Raw genomic sequence first — 11,077 nt, 5'->3', positions numbered from 1 at the left:
AGTGACCAGGGGTGTGTTGCCGTTTGGGACGGGTACTCTGGTGTGATGTAAGCCGGCCCAAATTGTGGAGATGTGATTTGCCAGTACGGTTACCTGTGCTGAGGAATCACGGGCTTGTGCAGGTGTGGCTTCAGCTGGAAGCAACAACACAACTCAACCGCTGCTCTACAACTCCACAACCAATCAGATTGCAGGAATTTTGGTGCAAATTGAATACACAGACTGCAGCTTCCCTCTCCATACGCTCGAGAGATCTGAGGTCCAGACTTCGTCAGGCAGAAAATTAAAATGTTTGTGTTCCTCTGTTTTTTTCATTCAGGGTCATCTGTGTGTGACGATGATTAATTATATTTTAAAAATGAAAAATCAGTTTTACTCAGTTTTTTTCCAGGCACTGCTGAAGCAAGACGTTTGCTGTTTAGCAGGGTCCAGTGTCAGGAGCTGCAGAGATGTATACACACACACACACACACACACACACATAGGTACACTAGCATCCAACATCCTGAGTAAACCATCTTCATGAGTTCCATCCTCCACTCTAATAGATTAAAAAAGTTAAATATTCATTATTCGTAATGCCGTAGGATAAGGAGGATAACACCGCATTAATGTTTTATAAGAAGTTTGAATCTGACCATGTCAAAACAAGTAAAGCATTAAAGTTGGTTCTGAATGACCACACCAGTGAGGGATTCGATCATGTGACGCACATCAAATGAATGGTGAGGCGCTAGGTTGCACAGTCCGCGTCGGGCGACCGGTCGGCAGCAGTCAGGAGGCCAGGCTCGGGGGCGCCCCCGTTTCCTTCTTACAAAAAACAACAGGAAGCGGATTTCCGCCGGTAAAAGGAAGCAAAGGTATCGCCCCCCCCGCCACGTTCCTTTCGGAATGCTGGAGAGCGATAGAATGTCCAGAGCCCAACATTCCGAACGGGGTCAAACATTCTGCCATTGTCAAAGCGCGTCCTTGCCCACTAACGTATTACACAGCCCCTTTCTGTTTTTAAAAAAGGCCGGTTATATTTGGGGAGGGTAGGCCTGTTGAGTCCAGTTTGCCTGCGCAACGATTTGAAAGAACATTACATCACTCTCAAAGACTTCAGGGACCCACCTTTGTTCTAGTTTGGTTTCATGGTTTGTCTGTAAATATCCCAGTTAAATTGGGTCTCGGTGGACACAGTGATGTTGCAGTGCTCCACATGCGTCCTTCACAAGTCTGATTTCAGTTTACAGCTGTCTTACTGATGAATCACATCTGTTTATGTATTTTTTTTATTTATCCAACATTTACCCAAGTGAATATCACTGATGTTCAAATCTCTTTAGAGGAGGCCCAGACCAATCACAGCTAACTACAGTACAGCACGACACAAATATAAAACAACCTATCATAAATTACGCCATGGCATAATAATTCTACTTCTACAACTACTACTTCTATTCCTACTACTACTACAAATAATAATAATAATAATAACAACAATAATAATAATGACGATTATGAGTTTGGCTCTGGATTCTGTGGACAGCAGCCTGGTTGGGGGTTTGTGTTGCTCTGTGCTGAGTGGAAAAACACACCAGAATGATGAAGGCCATGTTTATAAAACAGAAGAAGCCTGAGAGCAGAACAGCTCTGGGCAATATGTGGTGTAGTATTTGGGCAGTTCTGGGCTGTGTGTGGTGCAGTATTTGGGCAGCTCTGGGCTGTGTATGGTGTAGTATTTGGGCAGTTGTGGGCTGTGTGTGGTGTAGTATGTGGGCTCTGGGCTGTGTGTGGTGTAGTATGTGGGCTCTGGGCTGTGTGTGGTGTAGTATGTGGGCTCTGGGCTGTGCGTGGTGTAGTATTGGGGCTCTGGGCTGTGTGTGGTGTAGTATTGGGGCACTGGGCTGTGTGTGGTGTAGTATTGGGGCTCTGGGCTGTGTGTGGTGTAGTATTGGGGCACTGGGCTGTGTGTGGTGTAGTATGTGGGCTCTGGGCTGTGTGTGGTGTAGTATGTGGGCTCTGGGCTGTGTGTGGTGTAGTATGTGGGCTCTGGGCTGTGTGTGGTGTAGTATTGGGGCTCTGGGCTGTGTGGGGTGTAGTATTGGGGCTCTGGGCTGTGTGTGGTGTAGTATTGGGGCACTGGGCTGTGTGTGGTGTAGTATGTGGGTTGTTTTCCCAGACCGTGTGCAGAGACATGATCTCAGACAGAAAACAGAAGAACACATTCCAGCACGCTGTAGCTCATAAGGGTCGACCCAGCTCGCTTCTCAACCCCCAGCACGCAAGCGTGTGTGTCTGTGAGAGTGTGTGTGTGTGTGTGTGTGTGTGAGAGAGCGTTTGTGTGTGAGAGTGTGTGAGTGTGAGAGCGTGTGTGTGTGTGTGTGTGTGTGAGTGTGTGTGTGTGCATTTACCGCAAACAAGTTTAAATTGTTTCAAGATACATGTGTGAAAGTGAGCTCTGCCCTGTTCTAGTATCTGTAGACTGGCTCGACAATAAGCACCCAGAGCTCTTTCCAAAATTCCATAATTCATATGATTCAGTCCTGACCAAAACCCCACAGCCAGTCACTGGGCGCTGGGGGGGGGCTTTCTCTGTGGTGATGAGCAAATTTGTGTGTGTGTGCGTAACTTAAGGCCCCACAATCCCCTGCTGTGGGACGCGTTTGGCCCCACATCTCTCTGGCCGGCGTGGGCGGGGGTGGGCAGCAGACACCCCCGGGGTTCCATGTCTGCATACCTGAGAAGGTCAGGACACCTGAAGGACGGGGCACTGAGTTCAGCTGCCACACACACACACACACACACACACACACACACACACACACACACACACACACACACACACACACACACACACACACACACACACACACACACACACACACACACACACACACACACACACACACACACACACACACACACACACACACACACACACACACACACACACACACACACACACTCACAGACAGCAGTGAACACACACTATCCTGCACTCACTCAGTACGTACTAAACATTCAGTGCTCAAAGGAGCACTCACCTACTCACACTCACACACACACACACACACACACACACACACACACACACACACACACACACACACACACACACTCACCTACTCACAGGAGATCCACCAGACGCAGGGCATCATCTAATTTCCCCCGATTCCCAAATATTACTTTCACTTTTCCATGGTGAGGCATTAATGTAATTATGTAGGGTAACTTCACAGCACCTTCATAAAACATGCATAAGTACTTAATAGACATGCAGTTACTACAGCATAAAGCAGTAATAAGCAACTATTAACATCGTGGGTCACCAGCTCTCCCTTTAATTTATTAATTTATTTTTTACAAAAATAAGAACAATTATACATAAATTAACTATTTTCTCAAAACATTTCCGTCTCAAAAATTCAGTAACAGCAAAACATTCTTTACCAGTCAGTGCAGCCCCAAAAGATCTAAATATGGCCGCCATTAAAACAGCAAAAAATAAACATAAAGCCACACCATGCAAGGGGCCTAACCTGCAGTAAAGGACACCTCTGATTGGTCCCCAAAACTCCAGCAAGGGGACCCCCCCAAATTGATGGAGGATGAACAGGCATAAGAATGCCTTTTGGACTTCCCAAACCGGACGGGGCAGGGGGCGGGGGGTGAAACTAGTTCTCAAAACATAATTTCTCCATCCATGGACTCCAGGAACTTTCTGGAAGCAGAAGTCCTTCCTGTTCCTCTGAAAGAGACAGCTGCCCGATCCCTCGCATGGGCCGGGGTGCCCAAACGCCATTCTGCATGCCCCTCCCCCCCCCCCGCGCGCTTCCACACGCGCGCAAACCACCGCTGTCACATGCAAACGCATGCATTGCCTCAAACGAGCGAGAGCAGCTCTGCAGCTACAAACAAGCGTTAATCAAACGCTGGAATAAATGAATAAAGGCACAGTAACGCTCGGGCTGCAGACATAAACGTTACGCTCGGCTGCCAAGCAATGTTCCCACGCCGGCTGTACAGGAACCCCGTGCCAACACCTCTGCCCAAAACACGTCATCAGCAGCGACTGCAAACCCTTACCCAAGATCTTCAGGGTGAATAAGAGGTCAGACTCAAAAGATCTCAATGCGTATGTAGTACGTAGAGGCAAAGTGTTTTTAACGATAAGGCTGAAATATCTGTGGACTCGATCGAAACGGAAGATGGGCAGATCTGAAGCCCCCGGTGGTGGGACGGCGCTGGCCTCGACCCCCCCGCCGCAGCTGGGTGATTCGCGAAGCAGTTCGGGGTTCACACGAGGACATGGCCAGCCCACTGCCAAGCAGCAGCGCTTAATTAGTCCCTCTTACAGCACAGCGGAGAAAACGGGCTGGATGGAGATCGTCTCTCCAGACAGACACTCAAGCCTCCTCACAGGAATCAGCGTGCTGTCAGCACCCCCTGGTGGTGGCTCTCTGAATTAACCTTAAACTACATGCTGCAATAAGGACCCAACTTTTCTCTTTTTGCATTTTTGAAATGAGGATAAACAGCAGTGGTTCATATGTTAATTCTTTCACACGTACCAGAGAGGCCCCCGCCGTCAGGCCCCCACCCTCCCGCCGTCCCGCGTACCAGAGAGGCCCCCACCGTCCCGCGTACCAGAGAGGCCCCCGCCGCCAGGCCCCCGCCGTCAGGCCCCCACCCTCCCGCCGTCCCGCGTACCAGAGAGGCCCCCACCGTCCCGCGTACCAGAGAGGCCCCCACCGTCAGGCCCCCGCCGTCCCGCTTAAAGGACCTCCGGACTGGTCCCTTCACTGAAGAGCGAAGGTAGAGATGCGGGAATGCGCTGAAATGCAGATGTGCGTTTCCTGCATCGGGGGTTTCCTTCACCGCCCCGCCCCGCCCCCCAAGCCCCCCCATCACCGCCTGCGCCTGCGCGTGCTCTTCCTGCTCGCCATCGGCCCAGGTCTCTGCGCCTTCATCATCTCGTGGCGCCGCTTCCTGCAGTACGAGCAGCCTGGAAGAGAGCACAGCAACCAGCCAATCAGCTATCAGCCAATCAGGCAAACTGCCGATCAGCTATCAGCCAATCAGGCAAACAGCCAATCAGCCGATCAGCTATCAGCCAATCACCTTGTGTCAATATATAGGCCTAACGTTACTCATTACAGGTAGCGATGATCCCAGGCAAACACACCGCGGTGGCGGTACAGACTCAGTGGTACAGACTCGGCGCGGTGGGGGTACAGACTCAGTGGTACAGACTCAGTGGTACAGACTCAGTGGTACAGACTCAGCGCGGTGGCGGTACAGACTCAGTGGTACAGACTCAGCGCGGTGGGGGTACAGACTCAGTGGTACAGACTCAGCGCGGTGGCGGTACAGACTCACCGTTACCGTTGGCGCTCATGGCCGATGCCACCGCTGCCTTCGCTTTGGCCAGCCGAGGGTTCATCTCCAGGTTCCTCTTGGCCTGGAAGGTGCTGAAGTGATACGCCGTCCACCAGGGCCTGCTCTCCCACTCCCCTGCGGCTAAATGCCTGTGTTTCCTGCAGCGAATCAGACGGGGGGGCAACACTGCAGCGGGTAAATGTTTAAATCGGTGGGATTCCTGTCCTGTGCAGAGCTACAGTCTCACAAATTCACCCCTCATTTCCCATCTTCTGCAGCAGCAACAGGAGAAAGAAGTTTCACATAACCAACAAAGGGTGGAGCAACATGTTATCAGTCACTCACTGATTTAAACCAATCACTGCACTTTCCTGTGGAAAGCAAAATATTCTGATTGGTTCAAAGAAGGAAATGACTGACAGTAACCATAGCTGTGGGGCTGATGAACCCTCCCCGCCTCAGAACTTGGCCCAGATCAGAACTTTCGCTTTGTTTAAAAAAGAAAGATATTAAATAATAAAAAAGTCTGCAGTAGGATTGAATCGTACTTCTTGAGAAGCCGGAGAATGTTCCGCAGGCAAGACCAGGCCTCCAAGCTGTCCTTCCAGCCGCTGTAGTCAAGGAGACTAAAAATGACAGACACAGCCTCCCGAAGGTGCTCCTCTTCTCCTGAGAGGGGGAGAGAGAGAGACAGACAACTTTACCCAAACCTGTTTCCCCTGTGAGAAAAGAAGGAGAGAGAGAGAGAGAGAGAGACTGTGTGTGTGCATGTGTGTACGTGTGTGTGTGTGTACGTGTGTGTGTGTGTGCGCGCTCACCTCTCTGCACCAGGAGGCTGCATAACTCCAGCATGAGCTCGTGACAGGGGACCAGCGATTGGAGGACCTGTGGGGAGGACGTGAAACACGACATTTATATGATCACAGAGCTGCACTCTAAAATGAGCAGTGAGATATGGTTCCATAAGAGCCCCACCCCTTCCTGCAGTCTCCATGGTAACAGACGTACCTGCAGCACTTTGATTAGCCGCTTCTTCGAGGCCTTGTGCTTCTTCAGGTACTGGTACAGGTAGACGTGCGCGTTGGGATTGGGTGGGAACCGGCTGTTGTAGGCGTACTCCTCCAGGACGTGCAGCGCCCCCTCCTGGTCATCGTAGAACTCCAGCATCTGTGACAGTCAGGCGAGTTAGCGACAGAACTCCCGCCCACCGCGGCTAAAACGGCAGGGCCAATCAGCCGCCACCTCCCGCCGTCACCACCAGCGGCCAACGCCAGTAACGCCAGCAACGCCATCACTGCGCATCCCAACACTCCTGAGACATCAGGGCCTGAAAAATGACGATTTACTGACTGATCAGGAACAATGACTGTCCTGATCAGATTTCTTTAATTGATCTCTCGTTTCCAGCCTCTCCAGACAGGACTAGAGCTTACGATGTTCTGGATCTGCTCAGGGTTAAAAATCTCCTCTACGAGAAGCAGTCAGCCAGTTCAGCGGGGGGGGCCCACATGGGGGGGGCTGAAAATGCAGAGGTGTCAGAGTGAGCGAGCATATGGCCCTCTCTCCAACCATGTTGCCACGGAAACCAAGAGAAACAGCGACTCCACCCACTGCCTTCCACTCTGCACCTTCCAAATATTTATTTCTAAATTATTTATATTTATTAACAGTAATGATTATCACTATTAGTACTGCTGTTGGTTAGTGCTGTTGAGCCACTGGTGAAGTCCTGCAGTGATGCATTTCTGTCTCCATTATCAGCCTGGTGCTGTTTCCGGAGCACTGCTGCCCCCTGGTGTCCACAGGTGAGAAACTAAAATCAATGCTGCTCAGCATCAACTGAAGCTTTGCCTGAAACAATTTGTATAGGGGGAAGAGTGCATAGAAATAACAGGAATGGTGGGTGTATGTGTGAGTGAGAGAGAGAGAGAGAGAGAGAGAGAGAGAGAGAGAGAGAGAGAGAGAGAGAGAGAGAGAGAGAGAGAGAGAGAGAGAGAGAGAGAGAGAGAGAGAGAGAGAGAGAGAGAGAGAGAGAGAGAGAGAGAGAGAGAGAGAGAGAGAGAGAGAGAGAGAGAGAGAGAGAGAGAGAGAGAGAGAGAGAGAGAGAGAGAGAGAGGAAGAGAGGGAGATAGAGAGGAAGAGGGATCTTACATCGACATAGCTGATAATAAACGGATCCCAGACTCCTGGCTCCTTCAGTACTTCCTTCAGGGTGACAGAGGCCTGTCTGAAGTAAACATGCATCTCTTGATTGGCAGATACATCGGACTCATCTGAGGGGTTAGAAGTATAAAAGAGACTCAGGTATTTGGTCATATAACAAAGTTGTCCCAAGTATTTGAACAAATGCAGCGACTTATCAGAGCAAACAGACTGAGTGGCACGATACAAACTTTTATCACTTTTATACTCTGAGGTCCAGGGATCACAAACACATTAACACACACTGAAGCAGCATTTGCAAGTCCACTGTCCGGACACAGTAACGAAAAAACCAAGGAAAAGAACAGGACTCTTGTTAATTGGGCGTTAATAGTTATAAAAGTAATCATTTAAAAAAGTAGGGCAAATGGATCTGGTTTAAAGCCAGAAGTGTACACACATTTCTCAACCTCAAGACTGTAATTACACATCTCAAACACTAGGTGATGCTGTAATACACCAGACGAGTTAACAGAGGCGGTATTATCTTACCGCCCGCAGAGACAATCGATTTCTTTGTCGACCAGGTGAAGTAATCCAGGAAGGCCCGATATGCCTGGATCAGCTTGATCGTCTGCGATTGGGAAGCCGAGATTTTCCCGTACCTCCAGCTCTCCGCGACGGACAACTGCCGTTTGGCATCGTCAAACTTCCCATTCACCAGCAAGTGGAAAGAGTGCTCCAACGAAATCTACGGGCAGGAACAGAAACTACATCGTGTTTTTAAACCGCAATGTTCTCTTTCTGCACCATTCACGCGTGTAAATTTAAATAATTCAGGATACATTTATTAAAGACTCACAGGGTTTTCACAACCGAAAAGGCTAGTCATCCAGACGTTAGCGCATACACTCCTACACTAAGCACTGAAAACAGTGCTGTAGTTTTTCTCCCACGGGACTACAAAAGATCAACAACAACAACAGGAGCAAGTGTGTGACCTAATAACAGTAATCCTGATGACCCATGTCAGGACCATTTCAGTGAAAGAGGGGGCTCCACCCGACACTAACCCCCCCCCCCCCCCCGTACGCATACAGGACCCACCTTCAGGTAATGCTTCACACCCGTGTGCTTCATCCGCTCGTAGAAAGAGCTGAAGTCCTCTGGCCGGCTGTTTGGGTGCTGCTGAAGAATCGCTGTCCCCAGCTTCCAAATAATCTGTGAGAAAAACACACGGTCACACACTCTGTCCCGCCACACCTCACACACAACCGCTGCGCGCACGCGCGCTTCTGACTTCTACACGTAAACACGACACAAACAACACCACACAACCCGACACACAACACACAACATGAAGCCCTAATCCATTCAATTCACCGTAGCCCACTTTGGTTACAAACGGAATGGGGGGAGGGGTGTATGCATGTGTGTGTGTGTGTGTGTGTGTATGTATGTGTGTGTGTGTGTGTGTGTGTGTGAGAGAGAAGGACAGGTCCTGGTAAAACGCACCTCCGCAGCCTGCATTTGGCAGGGCATAGAGGAGTCCTCCAGGGTCTGGGCGTAGCTGCTCATGTACTCCGCTGCCTCCTGCCATCGCTGCTGCAGCATCAGGCCGTGGATTCTCCTCAGGCAGAGTCTGGCTGTCCTGTGGAACCCCGACTCCAAATGCGTTCCTGAGAAAGAAAAACAGCCCAACAACAAAAAAAAACCATTCAAATATGCGTACATATATGAGTGGATTAAGAGCACTAAATCAGAAAACAAAATTAATTGTGAACTTCCTTGAGAGATCACATTTTTCACCGATGCATTCACAAACCCATAATGCACAGCAGTATCAACCAGTCCACTGGGATGATAAGGCCGTCTATCAGTCCATCTTTCACAGGAAATTAATTCTTCCAGATCCCACAGTTACACTCAAAGCTACTAAGAATGTAAACAGTACAATGCACAGTACTGAATAATATCTTGGCTTTAACAACCTGAGATGGGCATTTAAGGACACTGCCTGAATTTAAAGCCTCCCGCAAACCCAGACACAGTGCCTGGAGGAGCCAACCCTGTGAAACTCACCTGTGTCCCAGTGTACTTTCACAGGTAGCCTCGCCGGTGCGGCCCTCTCCTCTCCCTCCAGGTCATCGTTCCAGACGTCATCCAGGTGCGTCTCCAACAGTCCCAATTCCGCATCTATGTCGTCCATACTTTACTCTGTCTTAAAAATACAACGCCGTATTATTTCTATGGTTTCTGCAACGATGCCATTACAACTGCTATCTGCAACCTAACCAAGTCCATTCAGCTATCGATAAATGCTAGGTGTAAGGACATTTATGAAAACGAACCAGCACCATTTAACTGTATTAAATGTGCCCATGCGTCAATAGCTGGTACTCGGCAGTGAAAAATAGTAAAGCAGGCAATCTCATTTAGGAAATTAGCCGCAGGATCGCACGATAGTTAGCAGAGGGAATCGACACCACAGCGCGCATGGTAACTTGTATAGCTAGAAGCTAATCTAACTTTGTCCAAGAGTTAACAATTACTCAGCCATCTAAATCCATAAATGTAAATATACAAAACTTCGTAAAAGTTGTTTGTTTCATGAAACAGTTTTGAAAATAATCCCACCTGGACTGTTTCCAGTGACTTCGCGTGTTCAGTCTACTTGAGCACTTCCGGTCGAAGTTTTTCAAAATAAAAGTAATTGGGTCTTACAGTCCGCCAACGCGCCTGGCAATAGAAGAAGAGTCTCCTTCACTCAAGCCCTTGGAGGGAGACATAGCTATAGCAGGAGTGTTGACATGGTTCAACATCTACATTAATTAACTCAATATGATTTCCGAATGCTGAAATAATCTGTCTCCTATGGCCTACCCCTTCATGGCAAAAATATGTCATACCTCCTAGTTTGACTTAACATTACTCTCTCACCTAGCCTATGCTTACTGTGTCAACTGGACTTAATGTGCTCATGGCTATGAATTACTGCTACATAATGAGTATTGTACCTTATCGGACCTGTGTTTTGCAGTTGTTCCAGTGACCTTCGGTATGCACTTATTGAACCTCGCTTTGGATAAAAGCGTCTGCCACATAAATGTAATATCATGTAAAATATTACATCAGCCATTTCAAACACACAAACGGACACACTCCTGGGGCATATAAAGACACTCCACGCTGGCATATTACCTGTTTGCATTAGTACACATCAGCATAGGGTAACCAGGCAACCCAGCGATGCCAGGGTGTGATCACAGTGTATCCACCTACGAAAGGTGGAGACAGAGTTTAAGAGACACTACATGCCCCGACCCCCCCCCCCCCCCCCCCCCCCCCCCCCCCCACCACCACCACCACCACCCCCAAGCTAACTCTTCTCGTCCTATGGGGAAATGAAAAATAGCAGCACTTTGGGGAGAACTCAAGCTCCATAGTGTAGGCAGTGGGTTTCTATGGCCTATAAGGTACAGTGACAGACACAGGCAGACAGAAAGTACAAAGCCTGAAGACTCACACCTGACCTTGACTTTCAAGTTAGTTCCTGTACCTTCTCTTTATT

At 49.1% G+C, this 11,077-nt stretch overlaps 1 protein-coding gene across 3 annotated transcripts; it reads right to left on the bottom strand.

The window, feature by feature from the left end:
- Positions 1–4,890: 4,890 nt before the first annotated feature.
- Positions 4,891–10,787, bottom strand: taf1a (TATA box binding protein (TBP)-associated factor, RNA polymerase I, A). 3 transcript variants are annotated; one of them, XM_035423495.1, is made up of 12 exons: positions 10,708–10,787; positions 10,144–10,245; positions 9,589–9,727; positions 9,022–9,185; positions 8,614–8,727; positions 8,059–8,257; positions 7,516–7,637; positions 6,373–6,531; positions 6,183–6,249; positions 5,913–6,033; positions 5,365–5,522; positions 4,891–4,990 (listed from the first exon to the last, which is right to left on the bottom strand). In XM_035423495.1, the coding sequence occupies exons 3-12, from the start codon at positions 9,713–9,715 to the stop codon at positions 4,893–4,895; spliced, it is 1,329 nt and encodes a 442-aa protein (XP_035279386.1). In that variant the 5' UTR covers positions 9,716–9,727; positions 10,144–10,245; positions 10,708–10,787; the 3' UTR covers positions 4,891–4,892. The 3 variants fall into 3 exon arrangements, with proteins under 3 accessions (XP_035279386.1, XP_035279387.1, XP_035279388.1); XM_035423496.1 differs by having other exon boundaries at positions 9,589–9,723; positions 10,708–10,773; XM_035423497.1 differs by lacking the exons at positions 10,144–10,245; positions 10,708–10,787 and adding an exon at positions 9,942–10,125.
- Positions 10,788–11,077: the final 290 nt, after the last annotated feature.

Source organism: Anguilla anguilla, chromosome 6 (assembly GCF_013347855.1).
Source record: "Anguilla anguilla isolate fAngAng1 chromosome 6, fAngAng1.pri, whole genome shotgun sequence".
NCBI lineage: Eukaryota > Metazoa > Chordata > Actinopteri > Anguilliformes > Anguillidae > Anguilla > Anguilla anguilla.
This window is presented reverse-complemented; position numbering and strand designations above follow the sequence as displayed.

What these genes read in the sequence shown, in the direction of transcription:
- taf1a (XM_035423495.1), bottom strand. Translation starts at nt 9,715, where the DNA reads ATGGACGACATAGATGCGGAATTGGGACTGTTGGAGACGCACCTGGAT. An exon ending in TTATTATCAGCTATGTCGAT is followed by an intron (nt 6,532 to 7,515) that starts GTAAGATCCCTC and finishes TGACTGTCACAG; the next exon opens with ATGCTGGAGTTCTACGATGA. An exon ending in CAGCCTCCTGGTGCAGAGAG is followed by an intron (nt 6,034 to 6,182) that starts GTGAGCGCGCAC and finishes TCCCCCTCTCAG; the next exon opens with GAGAAGAGGAGCACCTTCGG.